The sequence below is a fragment of the Diospyros lotus genome, chromosome 3 (assembly GCF_014633365.1).
Source record: "Diospyros lotus cultivar Yz01 chromosome 3, ASM1463336v1, whole genome shotgun sequence".
NCBI lineage: Eukaryota > Viridiplantae > Streptophyta > Magnoliopsida > Ericales > Ebenaceae > Diospyros > Diospyros lotus.
In genome coordinates, this window is record NC_068340.1 from 31,686,345 (window position 1) to 31,709,094 (window position 22,750).

At 41.2% G+C, this 22,750-nt stretch overlaps 1 protein-coding gene across 2 annotated transcripts; it reads left to right on the forward strand.

Moving 5' to 3' along the window:
* The first annotated feature begins 317 nt into the window (after positions 1–317).
* On the forward strand, positions 318–21,696 carry LOC127796588 (uncharacterized). Of its 2 annotated transcripts, XM_052328783.1 has the most exons (6): positions 319–1,285; positions 19,094–19,557; positions 20,409–20,596; positions 21,011–21,077; positions 21,152–21,240; positions 21,441–21,696. In XM_052328783.1, exons 1-5 carry the CDS (start codon positions 598–600, stop codon positions 21,200–21,202), a joined length of 1,458 nt encoding a protein of 485 aa, XP_052184743.1. In that variant the 5' UTR covers positions 319–597; the 3' UTR covers positions 21,203–21,240; positions 21,441–21,696. The 2 variants fall into 2 exon arrangements, with proteins under 2 accessions (XP_052184744.1, XP_052184743.1); XM_052328784.1 differs by lacking the exons at positions 21,152–21,240; positions 21,441–21,696 and having other exon boundaries at positions 318–1,285; positions 20,940–21,078.
* The last annotated feature ends 1,054 nt before the right edge of the window (positions 21,697–22,750 follow it).

Below are 22,750 nucleotides of genomic sequence, written 5' to 3' on the forward strand. Positions count from 1 at the left end.
TCGCTGGCTGGACTGGCCGATAAAGCCATCCCATCCCCGGTGAACCGGCAATGATGCTTTTATCATGGTGGGTGTGTGGGTTTCTTAATATTTTTTTTTTGTTTTTTCATTATTCTTGTTAAAATTAGGTTAATTTGATTTAATTACCATTCTCATTGATGGCAGGGGATTTACGAGCCTAAAATGCAAACCGCAAAATTAAAAAAATTATTTTTAAATTACAAAAAATCTTTGTACAAACAGTTAATCTGAGGGCAATTTATCCAAAAAAATTAAAAGAAATGTAAAAAGACACCGTGAATCAAGATTTTGTAACGGGAAGCTTACAATAACTCATCGCCTTCAGATTTCAGCTCTGCCCTAAAATTTTTCATATTGCCCGCACAAACTACCAACCGGTCTAACTCTCATTTAATTTCGAATCGAGCAATCGATATTCGATACGCCACTGTTCAATTGATTCGTGCAACTGCAGAATCCGATTACCAAACTTCAAATTCCAAAAATACAAGTTTTGGAAGCATCATTTGGGAGTTTTTTTTGGCTGTTTCACAAATTAGGGTTCCCCCTCTATCGGTTACAATAAATGCCTCGTTGATGGACACCGACGTGGCTCGTTGGATTGTGGAATTTATTCTCCGCCAACCGATTGAAGGCCGAACGCTGAACGCCCTGCTTCGGGTTCTCCCTTTTCCTAACGCCACCTCGGATCTGAAGAAGGTTACTCTTTTGCGAAGAATCGAGTCGGAGATCTCAAATGGCTCGGTTTCGGAGAAAATTCTCGAATTGTTGGAAGCCATCGAGGAATTGTGCTACGAAGACGGAATTTCAGCTTCGGAGGCGATGAAAAAGGCGTACTGCGCTGTGGCGGTGGATTGCACTGTGAGGGTTCTTGACGAGAGTGAGGACAAGGAGGGTAAGTATTTCGACGCTGTGCAGAGGATATGGAGGGGTAAGGCGTGGAAGATGGAGAGGTCGGAAAGGGCTGGATTGCTTTCGGACGAATTGCGGTATTGGGGGGAGGAGATTGAGGCTGCAGTTTGGAATGCAAGTGTTAGTGCAAATCTGCCAGTGAAGAATAGGGAGAGTGATGCGGTGGAGGCAGTTAGAGCCTACGTTGTGGAAGCGTGGGGAGGTATGGGTCCGTCTTTCCTTGACCTTGTGACAGGGACAGTGGGTGATGATGGTGCATTGAGGCAACTGCTGAGATTGACGAATGGTCAAGTATGTGATCAAGTTGGAGAAAGAGCAGCTAGGGGTCGGATTGTTGGTAATGAGAAAAAAGGTAACTTTGCTGGTCATAATTGTTAGGATTTTTGAGCTAGGCTGTTATAGATTTCTTAGTGTTCTTGCTGTTCATCTTCGTCAACTTCATAGAGCCCGGTGCATTGAAGAAATGTTCTTTTTGTTATTTGCATCACGGGACGGCAACCATGATGGTTAGAAAGGAATTGACAAATGAGTTCTTTGTTGCTATTTATGTACCAGAGAATTTTTCGTTGCAGCTTCAACGTGCTATCTATATAGTGCTAGCATGTGAGACTTGGAAATATGTTCTTCCAGCTTCACTGTCTTTGATCCAGATCGAAATGACAGTGGAAAGTTACTTGATCGACACTTATCCTGTTGTCCATGTTTGATATTGTCATTAACATATTGATAGACCCCCGATTCACTGGACATATCAAAGGCATCAAGGAATCAGGGATAGTTTGGGAATTAGGCTGGTGGTTGTAACATCCAGCCAGGTGGAGGAGGGGGTAGAACGGGAATTGCAGGTTGCGTAACAACCGGCATGTGCGGATTCCAATTCCATTAGAGAAGGAGGAATAAAAGAGAGGTGAAGGCAGGTGAGGGGGGGAGAAGAATTTTCCAGTAGAGTAGGAGAGATTAAGGGCCTCTCGAATTGCCCTTTTTGTTCTTTTTGGCTGTAGTTGGGTTGGAAATCTTTCCTATTGAATCGAGTTAGCTTACAATTCTAAGGAGTCTACCAATTTGGTATCAGAGTATCACCGATCCTAATGGTGAACCTGACTGACCTAGTGGGTGAATTGGAAGGGAGGATGGAAGGCATGCAACGGGGTGTTGATGCTATGAGAGGAGAGGTTCAATCGGTGGAGAAGAATGTAGCGGGCTTGCTGGAATAGTTTGCTTGGATAAGAACGAGATGGGAAGAGCACGAGAGGGAGAGGAAGAACAAGGAGAAGCTGGGAGGCCAGCCGCCGGAATTCGCTCAGGATTCTAAAGCAACATTGGAAGTTGGGGTGAGGCGAGCTGAAACAGAGGGCTTCGAGGGAGGTTAGCGACCAGAACCTCGCGGACACCGACTGGAGATGTTGCTTTTTGATGGAAGGGATCCAGATGGCTGGATCTTCAGGGCCGAGAGATATTTTTCGGTGAATGGGTTGACAGATGTGGAGAAGGTGGATACAATAGTTGTATGTTTGGAGGGACCTGCACTCTCATGGTTCAAGTGGGAAGAAAAACGCGCGAAGAATGAGGACTTGGAAGGATTTCAAGTTGCTTTTGCGAAGTCGATTTCGGCCCACTCAAGAAGGGTCGGTAGAGGAGCGTTTTTTAGCTCTTCGGCATAGAGGTTCTGTCTCGAAGTACCGTTAGAACTTTGAGATGCTGGCATCGCCTCTGGAAAATTTGCCAGAAGCCGTGCTAGAAAGACACTTCATCAACGGTCTCAGTCTGAAGATCAAGGCCGAGTTGAGGGTGTTGAGGCCAAGGAGTTTGGAGCAAATGATGGACTTGGCATAACGTATAGAAGAGAGGAACCTGGTGCTTCTGGGAAATGCAGCTGGATCGACTTCGAATAGAGGTCAGTCTGTTTCACTCTCTATTCCGAATTACCAGCATGCGGGTCCTCAGCCCTATGCGCAACCAGCCTCTAAACCTTTTGTAGCGAACTCCCCCTATCCATTTCAGCCCCAAAACAGTGGGAGGGTGAGTAATCAGCCTTGGAAACGGCTTAGTGAGGCCGAATGGAAGTCCAAGCGAGATAAGGGCTTATGTTTTAGGTGTGACGAGAAGTATACGATAGGCCACAAGTGTAAGAATAAAGAGTTGTAGGTGATGATGATGATATATGATGAAGAAGTAGAGGAGGAGGAACAGTGGGTAGGGGAAGGAGAAGACAACCAGTGCCCCAGCCGAAAGAGGGAGGTAGTAGGGGACCCAGTCCAAGGGGGTGAGGTCATTGAGCTGTCCATGAATTATGTGGTAGGATTGACAACACCCCAAACAATGAAGATAAAAGGGGAGATAGAGTAACAGCCGGTTGTGGTCTTAATTGATGGAGGAGCAACCCATAACTTTATTTATGTGGAATTGGTGCAGTTGTTGGGCCTAAACAGGGAGGATGGTGTGATTATGGGGACGGGAGTGGCAGTACAAGGGGCTGGGCTTTGCAAGGGAGTGAAGCTTCAGCTTCAAAACTTGCAGATTGTGGAAGATTTCTTACCTTTGGAGTTGGGAAGCTCAAATGTTATTCTGGGAATGAAGTGGCTAGCTGCGGTGGACAAGATGAATGTGGATTGGAAAACTCTCACAATGAAGTTTCAAGTAGGAGCCATGGCTGTAACTTTGTAGGGGGTCTTAGCTTGAGCAAGATCTTGGTATCCTTAAAAGCTATGGTGAAAGCATTTAAGGAGAAGGGGGAAGGGATGTTGCTGGAATTGGGGACATTGGCAGCTGAATTTGAAGAAGATCAGAGGGCAGTTCTAGAATTATTGAAAGGGGCATTAGCCGAATTTGGAAGGGTGTTTACTGCTATGGAAGGGCTGCCACCTAGTAGGGAAAGGGACCATGCCATAAATCTAATTTCGGGATCCTCACTGGTGAGTGTAAGACCCTACCATTATCCTTAATTACAAAAGAATGAGATTGAGAAGTTAGTGGGTGAAATGTTGGCCACTGGAATCATTCAACCCAGTTCCAACCCATTTTCTAGCCTGGTATTATTGGTTAAGAAGAAGGATGGGGGGTGGCATTTTGTGTCGATTATAGGGCCTTGAACAAGGTTACGGTTCCAAACAAATTTCCCATTTCGGTGATAGATGAGCTACTTGATGAGTTGCACGGCGCCAGGGTCTTTTTCAAACTTGACTTAAAATCTGGTTACCACCAGATTCGAGTTAGGCCCGAGGATGTTCCAAAGACAGCATTCAAGACTCATCAAGGGTATTACGAGTTCTTAGTGATCCCTTTTGGATTGATGAATGTTCCGGCTACATTCCAAGCATTGATGAATGAAATTTTCAGAGATTATTTGAGGCGATTCATGTTGGTGTTTTTCGATGATATTTTGGTGTATAGCAGCAGTTTGGAACAGTATGAGTAACATCTACGATGTGTTTTGAGGGTGTTAGCGGACAACCAGCTAGTGGCCAACAAAAAGTGTGTTTGGGCAGCTGGAAATTGAGTATTTGGGCCATGTTATTTCTTATGTAGGGGTTTCAGCTGATAGCAACAAGGTGCAAGCAATGATAGATTTGCCTACTCCAACAACGGTAAAGGAATTGAAAGGGTTTCTTGGGCTCACGGGGTATTATAGATGCTTTGTGAGAGACTATGGTAAGCTGGCTCGGCCTCTAACGGATAAATTAAAAAAGATTAACTTTTTTTGGAATGCAGCTGCTGAACAAGCCTTCTAGCAACTCAAGGCTAAAATGGTATCCTTACTTGTTTTAGCCTTACCTGACTTTGGGAAGCTCTTCATCATTGAAGTTGATGCCTCGGGGCATGAAATGGGGGTTGTTTTGATGCAAGAACAGAGGCCGATTGCTTATTTCAGCCAAGCGTTCAGTCAATTGGGGAGGAAGAAATCAGTTTATGAGAGAGAACTCATAGCCATAGTGTTTGCGGTGCAAAAATGGAGGCACTACTTGTTAGGCAGAAATTTTTTTATTAGAACAGATCAAAAAAGCCTCAAGTACTTGATGGAGCAGCGGGAGGTATGTCCTGAATATTTGAAATGGATGGTGAAGTTGATGGGGTACCAATTTGAGATACATTATCGGGCTGGGATGGAGAATAAGGCGATAGATAGGCTGTCCAGGATCTGTCACACAGCAGCTTTGATGGCTTTGACAGTGCCTAGGGTGGTCCAATTGGAGAAGGTAGCAAGTGAGGTTGAAGCTGATGAAGGACTGCAAAAATTATTCAGGAGTTACAAACTGACCCCTCCTCCCATCCTAATTTTCAGCTAGTGGACAAGCATCTCATCTACAAGGGACGATTTTATTTACCCAAGGGATCCGCACTAATTCCGTTGATACTCTAGGAAGGACATGATGGAAGCATGGGAGGTCATTCGGGGTTCTTAAAAACTTACAAGAGGGTGGTGGCGAATGTCTATTGGCCGGGTATGAAGAAAGACGTGCATTGGTATGTAAGTGAGTGTTCGACTTGCCAACAAAACAAATATATAACATTGGCACCGAGGGGACTGTTACAGCCACTATCGATTCCTAACCAGATTTGGGACAACATCACCATGGATTTTATTGAAGGACTATTGAAATCTAACAAGGTGGACTCAATTTTGGTCGTGGTGGATCGACTTAGCAAGTATGAGCATTTTATTGGCCTTAAACATCCTTTTACAGCTGAGGATGTGGCTGGAACTTTTATCAGGGAAGTGGTGAGGCTCCATGGAGTTCCTAGGTCTATTGTGTCGGATAGAGACAAAATCTTTATGAGCAAATTTTGGGAGGAGATTTTCCGGCTACAGGGCACCAAACTCAAAAGAAGTACAACTTATCATCCATAAACGGATGGACTAACCGAGGTACTCAACCAGACTTTGGAGACTTACTTGAGATGTTTTGCTTCCTCCAAACCAAAGGCATGGTTCGCTTGGTTACCTTGAGCTGAATTGAGGTACAATACCTGTGAGAAATAGAGGAATAATTGTATTTTTTCTCATAACCAATGATACACAGAGGTTAGCTATAATACATAAATTTCTAACAATAAGAGAAAGCTATATCAGATCCCATAATTTGTGGAATATCCTAATAGAATAGGAAACCAACTAAATCAGCCTAATTGATCATAAAATCCTCCATAAAATAGCTAATATAGAATCCTTCCTAATATGGCTAGCTGTACACAATTTTTCCACACTCCCCCTCAAGCTGGTGAATAGGTATTCTCCATTCCCAGCTTGGATATAATATTCTTGAACACTGAGCTACTCAACCCTTTAGTAAGTACATCGGCTAGTTGACCATTTGTAGGAACGTAAGGTGTGCAAATCAAACCACTTTCCAACTTCTCTTTGATAAAGTGTTTGTCAACTTCAATATGCTTCGTTTAGTCATGCTGAACTGGATTGTGAGCTATGCTGATTGCGGACTTATTGTCACAATAGAGTCTCATCGGTCCATCCCATTTAATTCTTAAGTCTTCTAAGATGATCTTCAACCAAAGTAGTTTACATATTCCTTGAGCCATTGCTCGAAATTCAGCCTCAACACTAGACCGTGCTACTACATTTTGTTACTTACTCCTCCAGGTCACAAGGTTTCCTCAAAGGAAAGTGCAATATCCAGAGGTTGATCTTCTGTCAACAATTGACCCAGCATAATCAACATTGGTGTAAACCTCAAGGACTAAACCTCCATTTCTTTTGAACATAATCCCTTTTCCTGGTGTCCCCTTAAGGTACTGTAAAATTTGGTGAATAGTTTGCAAATGAACTGTCTTCGGATTGTGCATAAACTGACTAACTATACTCACTGTATATGCTATATCTGGCTGTGTGTGAGATAGGTAAATGAGTCTTCCTACCTGTCCTCGATACATTTCCCTGTCAACTGCCGCATCCTCTTCTGCTTTCCCAAGCTTAAGATTCGGATCCATGGGAGTGCTTGCTGGTTTGCATGCAGTTTTGCCCGTTTCCTTGAGAAGATCTGTAACATACTTCTGTTGTGAGATAAAGATTCCTAGCCTCGAGTGTGCAACTTCAATTCCAAGAAAATACTTCAATCTTCCTAATGCTTTGATCTCAAATTCCTTGGCCAAACACCGACTCAACAACTGCTTCTCTCTATTATCATCTCTTGTCACTATTATGTTATCAACATACACAAGGAGAACTGTTATTCCCCTTGATGGAGAGTGTTTAATGAATAGTATGTGATTTCCTTGGCTTTGTTTGTATCCCATAGCCAACATAACTCTTGCAAATCTTCCAAACCATGCCCGTGGTGATTGTTTAAGATCGTACAAATCCTTTTCAATTTGCACACCATATGATCAGCCAAGTTCTTCCCATAATCTGGTGGAACTTCCATATAAATCTCTTCTTCTAGCTCTCCATGTAGGAATGCATTCTTGACGTCAAATTGTTGCAATTCCCAGCCATAATTAGTAGCTAGTGATAGCAATACCCTAATAGTGTTCATTTTCGCGACCGAGGCAAAAGTTTCTAGATAATCAATTCCATAAGTTTGAGTGTATCCTTTGGCTACCAACCGTGCCTTATATCTTTCAATTGACCCATCTGCCCTGTACTTCACCGTATACACCCACTTGCAACCCATTGGTTTCTTTCTTGCTGGTAATCTCACCAGTTCCCAAGTTTTGTTCTTTTCCAATGCCTCCATCTCCACATTCATAGCTTGTTTCCATTTTTCATTAGACAATGCCTCGGACAAGTTAGTAGGAATGGTGATAGTATTAAGACTTACAAGGAAGGCTTGGTGATGTGGTGAGAAGTTTTTAAATGATAAGAAGTGTGCAAGGGGGTATAGAGGTCGCTTTGTACACTCTCTGGTTCCTTTTCTGATGGCAATTGGAAGGTCCTGGTCATTACTATCCCCCTAAACTTCAATTTCAAGTTGTAATGCAGAGTCAGAAATTGTTACCTCATTCAAGGAATCTGAGTTGGATTCTTGGACCTGCATAGGTTTAAGAATAGCCGCCTTCTTCCTCACAAACACCTTGCTAAATCTCACATCTCCAAGAGCAGAATCAAGTTGTTCTCGTGGTTCATGTGGTATTTCTGGCATAGGTTCAGGAACATGCTGTTCAGGCATAGAGTCGGATGAGTTCCTGGGCATATGGTGGGGAGATGATGAACAAGAAGGAATCGGATCGAGCAAAAAACTTTCCTTATCTTCCCTAATTGAATTCTCCCCTGGAAGAGAAGGATGGGAGAAATACGATGCATGTTCATTGAATGTGACATCCATCGAGACATAGAACCGTTTGGATGGGGGGTGATAACACTTATACCCTTTCTGAGTAGAAGAATAGCTCACAAAGACACATTTGAGAGCTCTAGGATCTAATTTTCCCTTGTTTGGATCATGCACATGGACAAAGGACACACACCCAAAAACGCAAGGGACAAGGTGAGTGGTAGTGGTGAGGGTTGGATAAAATGTGGAAATGACATCCATAGGACTCTTGAAACCCATGACTCGAGAAGGCAACCTATTGATGAGATGAGTGGCTGCAGGAACTGCTTCCCCCTAAAAAACCTTAGGCATATTTGTCTGAAACAATAGAGCACGAGTTTTTTCAAGGAGGTGACCATTCTTCCTCTCCGCAACTCCGTTTTGTTGTGGGGTATTCACACAAGATGATTCGTGAATAATTCATTCTTTCTGAAAATAGGGAGTAAGAATGTGGTTGAAATAATCCCTAGCATTATCTGACCGGAACCTTTTGATAGTAACCCCAAATTGAGTTTGAATCATTGAGCAAAAATTGGGAAGAACTGTACTAACATCAGACTTATGTTTGAGCAGAAAAATCCAAGTGACTCAAGTGCAATCATCAATGAAAGAAACAAACCATCGTGCCCCAGACACATTTGAAATGGGAGATGAACCCCAAATATCACTGTGAACAAGGTAGGAAGGAATATGACTTCTTTTATTGCTAATTGGAAAAGGAACACGTATGTGTTTGGCAAATTCACACACCTCACAATGAAAATTTTCATCAGCTAAATTGGTAAACAAGGAAGGAAACAAAAGAGCAATAATCCTAAATGATGGATGTCCTAGGCGGGAATGGAGAAGCTGAATTCTTTCTCTATTAGAGGGAACACATTCTGATATGAAGGAATGGGATAAACTGCCCTCGGTCATGTTCAATTGACTAGGTGTCTTAAGATAGTACAGGCCATTCCGTTCCCTAGCACGTCCAATCATCCTCCTTGATCATTGTCCTGAAATACACAATAACTGCTGTGAAAAACAACATTACAACATAAATCTTGGTGAGTTTTTGACGCAGTGTGTAGCGCGTGTGAAAAAAACACACCAAAATAAACCCTTGAAAGAACAAACTTCAATGGCCAAAACTTGGCTTTCAAGAAGACTAAAAAACAAGACTGTTTTGTTAAGAAAACCAAAATAGGTTGCTGAAATTTGATTGAGAAAAACTTGATTACAAACTCTAGATGCTAGGTATATTTATAGTATTTGGCTAATTCAAATCCATCTAATATTTTTAAACAAAATCTAACTAAAATGCTAATAGAAATAAATCTTAAGTAAAAGTTAACTAGAATCTTAATAAAAATAAAATCCTAATCAAACATGAAGTAGAATTTTAAATCAAGTAGAACCATGAACATGAAGTAGAATTCTAAAACTTAAGAAGTATTAAAATATTGTTCCGACGCTACTATTCCGGTTTGGTCAGGTCGAACTTGGGCCAAGTCTTGATTGGTGACTGCATCATTCACCTCCACTTGAGAAAAAATTCGACCTCGAATTTTGATCCGGGTAGGACAAATCCATGTTTGGCAAGTACAAAGAGAGATTAGCCACATTGAATGTTTAGAAATACCCATATAATTAGGCAAATCCACAACATAAGCATTGTCATTGGTCTTCTTTAGAATCTTGTAAGGACCATACTTCTTTGGTTTGAACTTATTCTGCGTTTCTGCTGGAATCCGTTCCTTCTTCAAGAATATCATGACTTCATCTCCAACCTCAAATACCTTGGGCTTCCTATGCTTGTTAGTTGCCGCCTTGTACTTCTTATTTGTGCAACTTTTGTTTGACGTCTTCCTGAACCGCTTGAACTTTTCTGCTAAGGGAATATGAGCAAAGACATTCCTCCCCTTCTTAGCCATATCTGTGTTGGCATGGGTCCATCCATTGCCATGTTTGTTGCCCTCTACCTCCACTGTATTATTACTATTAGATTGAGGATGTTGAACATTCCATCTTGAGTGCTTCTCTAATTTGGTAAATCTTATCACAGATCCTTCTCTTCTCATTAGCTTTCTTGATTTTGACTCCTCATCAGCTTTTGAATTCATTCGTAGATTTTTCTTGCCTGAAGAAGCATTCTTTTGTAACTGTTTTGAATAAAGGCTTATTCCATGACTGCCAGTAGTCTCTCCATCACTTAAAATATTGATGCTTGAATCCTCTTCTGGTGTAAGCACTTGATCAGCTATGGCAACAGCTGTTACAACATTCTTAGTTTCGGAATCTAATTTCAGATTAATATCAAAAGCAGTTGCACTACCTGAGTTGATTAGCCTAGGAGATCCAACACCCCTATCCACAAAGAGACCCATGTGACCATTTTGTTTTTGCAATCGCAAAGGTGAATATGTTCCTATTGCCTTTGATTCAACCATGCTAGAGCTTGAATAAACTGTAGAAGAATTTTCTACCATGACCTCCATCTCTTTTACAGTTGCAAGCCGATCAGAAGAAACACCACCATCATTGGATTGCGAAACAATGCCTGAGCCCTCGGGACTGGAAAATACCCCAGTATGAGTCAATAACCTTGGAGTTTCTGTCATGTTAGCAGCATAAATCAGACTTGAATTTGCAAACGTTGAGGTTGCTGGGACAACATAATCTTCAAAATCAAGCTCCAAACTCATCGAAAAGCCATTCTTTAGTTTATACTCATTGTTTCCCCAATGGTTGTGTTGTTGCGCATTCCTCCTAACCCCTTTACCACTAGGGTTGGCTATCATACGACCAAGATCATCCTCGTCGTCGCTATCATCCATCATTGGTCTTCTAGGATTAATGAGGACAGGATTAATGGCTAGTCTTCCCGGTTTAATGTAGCCGGCTTGATTCACGCCATTAGTCCAGTTTCGATTATTCTTAACTCGTTGTAAAATGTCCAATTGGTTGCGAATTCGCTCCAATTGCTGCTCCATTGTACGAGTTATTTCTCGTTGTTCTTCGATTACTCTCCAAATCGTGGGCAGCCTCTAATCACCGTCAAGAGGCTGGTTGCTACCGTTACCTTCAAGATTGGCCATCTGATTGGTTGATAAACTGCTCTGATACCACTTGACGCAGCGTGTAGCGCGTGTGTGAAAAAAACACACCAAAATAAACTCTTAAAAGAACAAACTTTAATGGCCGAAGCTTGGCTTTCAAGAAGACGCAAAAATAAGACTGTTTTGATAAGAAAACCCAAATAGGTTGCTGAAATTTGATTGAGAAAAACTTGATTACAAACTCTAGATCCTATGTATATTTATAGTATTTGGCTAATCCAAATCCATATAATATTTGTAAACAAAATCCAACTAAAATTCTAATAGAAATAAATCCTAAGTAAAAGTTAACTAGAATCCTAATAAAAATAAAATCCTAATCAAACATGAAGTAAAATTTTAAATCAAGTAGAAACATGAAGTAGAATCCTAAATCAAGTAGAATTCTAGAACTTAAGAAGTATTAAAATATTGTTCCGGCACTACTATTCCGGTGATATTGTTCCGGTTTGGTCAGGTCGAACTTGGGTCGAGTCTTGATTGGTGACCACATCAGTTTTTGTATAGAGACAAGATTAGTGGACAATTTAGGAACGTGTAGGACATTTCTCAAGGTTACTAATGGGCTTATTTTGACATCCCCTACTCCAGCTATAGTGGCTAAAGATCCATTGGCTATGGCTATTTTTTGATTGGTTGGACAAGGAGTATAGGTGGAGAAACATTCGGATGAGTGGGTCATATGGTTAGTAGCTCTTGAGTCCATAACCCAAGAGTTGGTAAAGACTACACTCGAGGCATTTAATCCAAAGGAAAATGGAAACTCACCTGAATACGCCAAAGAGCAAGTACCTGAAGGCTTTTCAAGACTTATGATAAGGGATCTCACCCTCTCAATCTCCTCTTGGTTGAGACTACTCGGCTCCTGTGATGCCGATTCACCTTGTGGTACTGTAGCCATGTGAGCTTATCCATTGTTTCGAGGCTGATCCCTTTCTTTTAGTCCCCATTCATGGCTTGAAGGCTTACCATGAAGTTTCCAACACCTTTCATGTGTATGCCGAGGCTTCTTGCAGTAAGTGCACCACAATCCATCACGATTTTAGGCTTTCAATTGACCATGCTTTCCTCTTTCAAAGGTTGTTCATTTCTTCGTGTTTATGGCTGATCCTTTACCACTAGCCATCGTAGCCGAACTGTCAATGGCTTGTGGTTCAAGCATGACCCCTCTTCTACTTTCTTCTCCTCGGACTAGAGCTACAACCTCATTAAAACATGGGACCTCCGGCTTTCCAAGGATTTGTATCCTTACCTGGTCAAATTTTGGATTAAGTCCAACCAGAAAATCATAAATCCTATCTTGCTCAATGAAGTTTTTTAGGACCACTGCATCTTGAGAACACTTGGTCTTTATCACTTGGTAGTGGTCCAATTTTTGCCACAAGGCTTTCAGTTGATTTGCATATTCTGTGACTCATCTGTTTCCTTGTTTGGTAGCCATAGTTTTCACCTTGACTTCGTATACTTGAGCTGTATCCCTAGCCTTGGAGTAGGTTTGCTGCATTGCATCCCATATATCCTTGGCAGTGGCTAAGAACATACATGTATCACTGATTTTAGGAATCATAGAATTCCATAACCATGCCATGATCATGGAGTCCTCTTCATCCCATGCTTCAAACTTGGGATCTGTGGGTTTAGGGCCTGTACCAGTAAGAAGAGCAATTTTTCCCCTTCCTTTCAGCATAGTCCAGATGAGTTGAGACCACTTAAGATAGTTCTTTCCATCTAACCCATAGGCAGCATGAATGCTCTGCAATTCTCCAGGTTGTTGAGATAGGACTTCCTCTTTCGATTGGGCTGTAACAGTTGTTGTCCCAAGTGTAGTTTCCCCAACTTCTGACATCTTCCTCAACTAGCCTCCTATGCGACTAAGGTTGTTTCACGAAGGAACTGGATTTGGTGGTAGCATCAATAATGATCGCTGGCCGCAGTAGCAGCACCTCCACAATCAGAATACCCTAAATTCGACAGCGGGAAACTCGAGCAGAGGTAGATCCAACGAGTAGAGGCAGCCGCGATCTGGAAGGCAGTCGTCGGAAGTGTTGAACAGTGACGACGAGGATGGCAGCATAGGCATTGACCGTGACAGTGAAGGCGGACCTCTCGATCTGGGCAGAGATGGTGACGGACTTCTCGATCTGGGCTATTTATGAACTGGTGATGAAGGCCAGTAAGGGTAGAAAGAAATCGCACTAGAGGCGATGGTGAAAAACCCTAGGTGATGAAGGCAATTAGGGCTAGGAAATCCTAAAAAACCTGCTCTGATACCATGTGAGAAATAGAGAAATAATTGTATTTTTTCTCATATCCAATGATATGCAGAGGTTAGCTATATATACATAAATTTTTAACAATAAGAGAAAACTATATCAGATCCCATAATTTGTGGAATCTCCTAATAGAATAGGAAACCAACTAAATTAGCCTAATTGATAATGAAATCCTCCCTAAAATAGCTAATATAGAATCCTTCCTAAAATGGCTAGCTATACACAATTTTTCCACAATACCTCCTATCACACAACTGCCAAGTTAACCCCGTTTCAAGTGGTGTATGGGAGAGAACCGCCTCCCTTAGTGCGGTTTGAGAGGGGAACTGCCCCTCTCTCGATGGTGGAGCAGCAAATGATTGAAAGGGATGTGATCCTAGATGAATTGAGGGCACAACTATTGAGGGCATAGGCAATGATGAAGAAGAAAGCAGATGGGGAAAGAAGAGATGTGAAGTTACAAGTGGGAGACTTAGTTTACTTGAAACTAAGACCATATCGACAGAGGTCTTTAGCTGCCCGTGCAAATGAGAAACTAGTGGCCCGCTATTATGGTCCATTCGAGATTGAGAAAGAGGTAGGACCTGTAGCCTACCAACTGAAACTGCACTACATTGCCAAATTCACCCTACATTTCACGTGTCCCAACTACGGGAGGCTAAGGGAGCAATGAAGGCCATGATGGAGTTGCCCAAACAGTTTAATGAAGATCTGGAAATGGTGGTGGAGCCATCAGCGGTGCTAGGAGTGAGGTCGGGGGCTGGCAGGAACATGCGAGAAGCAGAGGTGTTGATTCAATGGAAGGGCCTTCCACCATTGGAAGCCATTTGGGAGCCCTATGTCATGACCCTAGGGTTTAGCTAGGATTTAGGAAGGAATTTGGATGAGAGTTTGAAGAAGATAAAGCAAAAAAAAAGGGCAAGGAAGAACATAACAGAATTGAGGGAGGGAAAGAATAGCCATGGGAGAGTATTGAGAGAGGGAATTGAGATTCAAATCATTCATTAAGCTCCTTCCTCTAACTACTCAAGCCTATTTATAGGCTTAGAATTGAAGATGCTAACAACAACAGAAAATACAACTAATAAGGAAAACACATGACATGTATTACTAATATATCCTTGGGATTCTTTGGGGTTGTGACAATCTCCACCCCTTCAAACAATTCTTATCCCCAATAATTAACTGTTGCTGACCCTATTATTTAGTCAATTCCAGCCTTAATAATATGGTTTCTACTTCACATTTTCTTGTTTTTATCTCTTACTTTTTTTTTCTTATGTCTTTCAGTGTCTTTTCCTCCGAAAAAAGCAGTACCATGATTTGCTGCAGCACCTGTTCCAGCTATCCACCCATTCCTTGTTGCTCTCAAAATTAATTCCATTTGACCTGTCACGCCTTCTGCCATAATCTCTCTAACTGTAGAGAGTAAGTCAAACTGCTTTGCAGACCGAAATTTGGTTCGATGTTGCTGCTTTCCAATGGAATTGAGGACTATCAAAGTAGCGAAAGTCTCGTTTCCTTCCACAAAGAATTTCCCCACCATCTTCCCAATATCTTCTTTCTCTTTAGTAGAGGTATCCTCCATTGGGGTATCTTTAACTTCCCGATTGCTGGTGTATACTAAAAACCCGCTTCCAACAGATTTTTCTGTCAATGAAACCTTGATAGATTCTTCAACAACTATCATTACTTCCTTGGCAGCCTGAATTGCCTGATCCAATTCAGGTTTTTCCTCATTCTTTGCAGCTACCGTCCTTATCCTTAGGTCTTTATCAGCCCCATACTCCTCCTGAGCTACATGAACTCCAACTCCCCCTTCCATAGCTACTATATCCGCTCCCTGCACTACTTGATGAGCAGCCTTAGGAACTCCTATGATAGCATTAGTTTTGGGCCTTTCTCCAAACCGAGTACACAAGACGTTTACAAACTGTGGCCAGCTCCATTCTACCCTTCCCCAGCTCCAATTTTGGAACCAAGCGTCTGCAATACCATCCAAAGAAGTTGCAGCCATTTTCACTTTCTCCCCTTCCACTACTCGGTGTTGGTAGAACATCCGTTCGCATCGTCAGATCCACCACTGAGGTCTTTTTCTTTCAAATGGGGGAATGTCCAATTGTGACTCTAGAATGGTGGAGTGATTACTGCCAACCCCTTGGTCCCAATTATCCTCCTCTGCCTCAGCTTTGTCCTCCGCTTCCCTCGGATCCTGTGACCTCTATCTATTCATTGACGTAGTTAGAATGGGTGCTGATGAAGCCCTAGGAGTGAATTTCCTTAGAAGGCGAACATTAGGTTGCCTAGCTAGCATGCTCAAGGTGTTCAACTGCTGGCAGAACCCAGCAATTTCCTCCCGGAGCTCGCTAAAGGCTAAATCCAGATTGTCCGCATACTCCGATTGGCTTCGACTGATCTCTTTTTGAGCTTGCTGACACCCCATCTCTAAGCTCTCCAAACGGTCATCCACCTGCCCTTGGTTCTGGCGTTTCCCGCTTTTAATAGCATCCCATCGGAATTCCATCTAATTCACCTCGCGTTGCCTTCAATTCCGCCTTAGTTAAGATGCAATAGCTAAGAACCGTTGCCTTCTTAATCTCAACTTCTGGACCCGTTTCCGATCCAATAACCCGCTGCGCCACTCTGATTTGCCTTCCTCGAATCTAAATTCCGCACCCTAAGTTCACCCAAACTCATTGCACACGCAACGATTAGACCTGGAATCGCACAATTGAAATCGCCGATCTACTTCACCTTCCAAGATCGCAACAATCACATATTGATTGGTCCTGCTTCAATTCACCCCGGGCCTACATCCCTTTTTACCCAATCACCGACCAAAAGCTCCGCCTGCTATTTTCGTACCTGGATCAGCTCCAAATTTGCCTCCGAAAATCGCCTAATCCAACGGCTCAGGATTCATCGAGATCTAAGTCGTCTTCCTCAAAATCGAAATCAACAGCCCTAAGTTTGCCTTAATCAATTGTACGTGACCTCCTATATTTGCAATTAGCGATGATCAGCGTGCTCAAGGATCTGCTTCCAACACTCGCCTTACTTCTCGCTATCTATTCACGAACATAGCTGATAATCGCAAAGAATGAACACCCTCTGGCCTTGCTCGCGATCGCTCTACAGATTCAACGATAGTCCTCAACCGCTTCTCCTTCTCTACAACCGAGGTCACCTTCATCGCCTTGGCCACATGCACGCCTTCCTTGATCGAACAATACTTCTTGGATTTCTCAAGTCGGAAACCTAGGCCTATTCCACCTTCTATGTTGGTTGATTCTGCTATAACCCATAAAATGTGCCGAAATCAAGTCAGAATTTGTCTAGAACTCACCTCTCGCTCAACTTCTAAATCTGAGTTGAGAATCACAATTGAAATTGAGCAATTGAGAATTGTCACTTGCGGAATTAACTTCTGAACTGTTTCCAATCGTGTCTTCCTTCCCACCTCGGTCACATGCAGTGACCTAGACCGGTTCCTAGAGTCGCTCGCCTTACGTTGCCTGCAATTCCGACCCTCACTGATCTACTGAGGACCATCGGATCTGAATTCGCCTATGCTCCACTGCAAATGCCAATGTTCTGTTGTTATGAACTTAATTGCCGCTTGCAGAAATCACACTAGATAGGATCGCTCAACTACGAAGCCACCGATTCTGGAAATTGCTTGGTCGGATACGATTTTGCTTCTCCTACAATTTGTCACCTGAACTGCCTCATTAAGTTGCACTCGCTGATGTTCGACAATTACTCACGATTCACTTCAAACCGCGCCACCGTAAATTGCCCTCAGATTATCTCAAAATCACTGTCGGAACTCACCCGGCCGCTTTGTCTCCAATTCCAAGCCCGAAGTGCTTTGCTCTAATTAATTTTCCAGTCATCAGAATCGCATCCAAGGTTGTTGGAAATTAATCCGCCACTAAGCGTCAGAAATCATGGCTTCAAATCCCCAACCTACCGCCTCGATCAATTTTGCAATCTATCGTCTGAATTTGCTATGGAATCACCTTGGTCAATTGTTACGACTTCCGACTTATAATCGAGAATCGTTAGCTTTGATACCAAATGTCATGACCCTAGGATTTAGCTAGGGTTTAGAAAGGAATTTGGATGAGAGTTTGAAGAAGATAGAGCAAAAAAAAGGGCAAGGAAGAACATAACATAATTGAGGGAGGGAGAGAATAGCCATGGGAGAGTATTGAGAGAGGGAATTGAGATTCAAATAATTCATTAAGCTCATTCCTCTAACTACTCAAGCCTATTTATAGGCTTACAATTGAAGATGCTAACAACAACAGAAAATGCAACTAATAAGGAAAACACATGACATGTATTACTAATATATCCTTGGGATTTCTTGGGGTTGTGACACCCTACTCAGTGATCCAGCAGCAGTTTCCACCTTGAGGACAAGGTGAAAGTTGGGGAAAGGAGTAGTGATAGACCTCTGATTCATTGGACATATCAAAGGCATCCAAGGAATCGGGGATAGTTTGGGAATTAGGCTGGTGGTTGTAACAGCTAGCCAGGTGGAGGAGGGGGTAGAACGGGAATTGCAGGTTGCGTAACAACTTGCATGTGCGGATTCCAATTTCGTTAGGGAAGGAGGAATAAAAGAGAGGTGAAGGCAGGTGAGGGGGGGAGAAGAATTTTCCAGTAGAGTATGAGAGATTAAGGGCCTCTCGAATTGCCTTTTTGTTCTTTTCGATTGTAATTGGGTTGGAAATCTTTCCTATTGAATCGAGTTAGCTTACAATTCCAAGGAGTCTACCACATATATTTCCTTCATTTCTCGTAGAGGTGCCAATTGTACATAGAAAAGACCTGCATTTGTCATGCGATGCATGTTAGGATTGACATTGGTAATGTAATTAACATTTATGGCCATTTACCCGGATAATCTAGATTATGAGTCGATAAATAGATTACTTTTTCACACCCCTCCCCCCCCACCCCCCCCCCCCCAAAAAAAAAAAAAAAAGAAAAAAAGAAAAAAGAAAAAGACATGAATTGTGAACTTTTGTTGTTGTTGTTGCCAGGGTTTTTAAAAAATAAATTTTCTAGGGGTAATAAAGATCTATGAGACGGGTTTAAGTTGCGGAAACAACCTCTTTGTAAAGATAAATGTAAGGCTATGTACAAAGACGACCCTCCCTTGTCCCCCACAAAGCAGGGAGCCTTCTGCACTAGGGATACCCTTCTAATAAAGATCTGTGGGAACTTTTGTTCACTTTTTTGGTATATATATGTTTATACCATTAATGGCACAGCTGCCAGTGCCAAAACAATGCCATGAAATTGTTTTACTTGTGCATTTTGATTCCTGATTGTTGGAAACCTAGAATTCATATAGCTGACTTCACTTGGGGGAATTAATGATTGTGATTTCTGTTGATGTTGTCATATGCATTTAGATTACCAATTTATTTTGTTCTACTCATGCTTTTCTTGGAGTTATGAGTTTGGAGTTAATATAGTATGATGAAGGATTCTTTTTCATTATTATTAGAAATGCAGAAGGGTGTTGTGCTACCTATGCAAAAGCATATTGTTGTTAAATGCTCCAGAATAATTGCCGGTACTTCTAGAGGAGTTAAGATTACTGATTCTGAGGAATTGGACTCAAGATCATCTTCTAGCAACTATGATTGCCTTTGTACCCTTGAAACTGCTAAAGTGCTTGAGGCATTGAGAACAAGTTCTTCGGAGCTACAAGCACTGGTAAAAGATCCCCTTCCTGATGCATTGCATCTTTCTGAAAGTATATTAGCTAGCTTGAGAAGGAAAAATACAAATCAGGAGCCTTCAGCCGGAAAGAGCGCAGTTAGTTTAAATGCTGCCAGTCCTATTGGTGGCCATGCTGAAGATGCACCAATCAATGATTTTAATTTCAACAATCAAGGTTGCAGGAATGTGAGTAATGTGCCCAAATCCAGCTTAATGGAGCGCAATAGCACTGCCTGCACTTATGAGGTAATTGTTCTGATGTTTGCTTATTCTTATTACTTAAATTTATTATAAAGTTTGAATAGTGATACATGGGGTCTTATGGCATATTATTATCCAAGAATGGATATTTACACTTTGGATGCTTATGTTCTAATGTTTCCAAATTTGGTATATTGCGATTTGTTGCATACTTTAATTGTTGAAAGCCTAGAAACTTGTATTCATGGTTTGAGTTACAGGGTTCTCCCTGATGTTTATTATTTAGTCAGAAATCCTTTTTGGATTCAAAAGAAGCCTTGCTGTATGACATGTTGCTATTTCTTGTCTGTTGAATATTGAATTTGTTGCATGACTTCAAGCTCACTACTATCTTAGTCATTAAAAAAATTCGTCCATGTCTGCTTTTATGATAGGGTTGGGAAGTGAAGAAAGAAAAAAGTAGTTGACTTTCTTGGAAAGTTCTATGATGCTAAAGTTAATGCAGAGAAATATATAGATTAGTTATCTTGTGCTTGTCATCTCATTTGGAAGGCTGCATAATAATTTGTAAATGCTTAGGTTTTCTGTAATTAGTTTTGTCCCCTGGAATATGATATGATCTGATTGATCATCCTAGGAATATGCCTAGCTCGTATTGCTGTTAACCAACCAAAATTGTCCAGGATAGGGGATAAACAACTTCATCATATCATTTTCTATTTTGCATCACCTTATTGGTTTACTGCATAAGAAGTCTGGTATTTGCTTGTTTCTTTCTGACACCTGGGCAATGTGTTATCTAGATTCACAAAGAATCTAAAACATTGCCATTTAAAAATCTTGTTTAATATTTAAATCTACAAATGCATGATTAGAATTGCTATTTATTTCTGCAGTGGAATGATTCAATTGATGGCTCACCTGAAGGATTACCTGATCATGGGCATAGATTTCACTTTCCTACCCCAAATGGAAGAGTTGTTTCTCCTTTAAAGAAGTATGAAATTACAAAACTTGGAAGAAGGAGAAAAGCTAGGAAATGGAGTAAACTGGAAGAAGACACTTTGAGGACTGGCATCCAAAAGTATGTGAATATATATAGCGTCTAGGAAAAGGCATTGCTGGAACTTGTATTTTTGTCTGAATATGAAATGAAGATACTATTTTGTTTTTTCAATCAGTTTAATTATCAGATCTTTCACCTGGGTAAGAATTTGTATTCTCTGTATGTTTCTTTTTTAAGGAAGAGAAGAGGAAGAAGTATTTGATACCAATTTATAGAGTCATTTTTTATGTATGCTTTACCTGTTTCAAATCTGAAATGCTGTCCAAACTGCAGTTTGTCCACTGAAAAGTATATGAGTTAACATCTTTATTTTGTTTATTTATATTACTATTTTGAAGGCTGTTTTCCTGTCATCTTACAGAATTAAGAAACAAGTGATACCTTAAAGGGCAATGTAAATTCTTTACTTATTTGTAAGTATTTCTTCCGAAGGTATGGTAAGGGGAACTGGAAGCTCATCCTAAATGTCTACCGTGACATACTTGGAGATAGAACTGAGGTATGATTAACTTTAGCAACTTTTAGTCTTTATATTATTTTTTCTTTGCTAACATTAGAGGTTCTTTCGCTTAGGTTGATTTGAAGGACAAGTGGAGAAATATGATGCGATATTCTCCCTTTTGAAGGATAGCCTGCACCCTGCAATTCATATGCCAGTCAAGGTATGTCCCAGGATGTTCCCTTTCTCCTCTCACATGCTCTCAGTTTGCTTGAAGTATTGTTTCAGGGATTTTCGGTCTTAGATATTTGCATATCATGTTCTAGAGGTTTAGTCAATCAATCACCCTGTCGATTATAGAGTAACCTGCAGGATAACTTTTTGTTTTTTGATTGATTCTTCCTATTTTCCTACTTTACACAGGAGCAATAGTTTTTGGCTGGTCCTCTCCTTTGTTTGCATAATGGCTCAAATTTATGGTTAGCTTCGCTGTGGTTTCGGAAATCCGTTTCGCAAACACGGAAGCTAGCTCCTTATCTCAGTTTGAAGCTGCTTTTTAGTAAATTGTTTTCTAATACTCGGTGTATACTGATCCATGTCAAGGAGTTTGTATTCCCAGAGCCGTGAAATGGATGAAGCCACGTGCCGTGCACGCTGTATCTAATCAGAATAGTTCAAATGTAGGTCCGTGACACTGAATTATGTATTTGCTTGTTTTTGTTTTTAATTATAATTATTGGGCTTGAAAAGAACCTAGTTATTAATTAGGTTCCGCTTGGAGCCACAACAGCAACTTGACTTTTGTTCTCGGCGACGTTTTCAACGCGACGAACTCAGTAGCCTGGCACGGTTTCAATCCTTCTGCACCTGTTGAGTTCTTATAAAGGCAAACAGAGCAATGGAATTTCTTTGTGGAAATCCGACGTGAACGTTCATTCATTAGCATTTGCTAAAAATGATGATTGATATCTCCACGTACGAAGTAGTGAGTTCTCTTAGGAGTAGGAGTCATAATCACTGTTTCGTAGACTCTACTTCAGTTATAGGGACGAACCTTTCCCAATACATCCCTTCACCTATCACGATACAATTTCCATCCCCTTTCCCTCTTATTTGAATGAAGTGAAAAAAAATGTGATCTTTATAGTCTTATAGAACAAACACTAAGACCTTAATTGACTCGGTCAAGATCAAATCAGTTTATCCAAGTGCTTCAGCTCAAGACATCTCTTTTCAACTGAGAAACAAAACAAGATTATTTTGTTCCATTTTTAGTAAAATGGTTAAGGATATTCCATTAGTAATGAAAAAAAGGGGTGAAGGGAATCTGTATATGTTGTTTAGGTGCATAAATAAATAAAATTAAATGCCAAGGGCCTGGATCTAGCTAATGACTGCATTTAAAGTCGCTGATATTTTTTACGACTAGGTTATTAGACTTAACCATCCTTGCAATGAACTCGAGCAAATTTGGCGTCACTGGAGAAGACATGGTTGCTGATCGCACTTAGCCCATGGGTTTTTCGATGATTAGATTATCCTATTTGATCATTTTTACAATGAAATCCATCTAGTTTTAAACTCTCCACAATAGATTCTGAGACATTACAGTCATGGTCAAGAATTGCATGTAACTCTAAGGCTGCGTTCTCTTTACAGTTTTCAAGTCATTTTTAGTTTTTAATTTTTTAAAATAATGAAAATACATTCTTTTTATTATTGTTTCGAGTGTT

Excerpts from the sequence above, each read along its gene's own strand:
- LOC127796588 (XM_052328783.1), top strand. The coding sequence starts at position 598 with ATGGACACCGACGTGGCTCGTTGGATTGTGGAATTTATTCTCCGCCAA. Across the intron at positions 1,286-19,093 it reads TGTTGGTAATGAGAAAAAAG|AAATGCAGAAGGGTGTTGTG; the intron begins GTAACTTTGCTG and ends CATTATTATTAG. Across the intron at positions 20,597-21,010 it reads TTGAGGACTGGCATCCAAAA|GTATGGTAAGGGGAACTGGA; the intron begins GTATGTGAATAT and ends TTTCTTCCGAAG.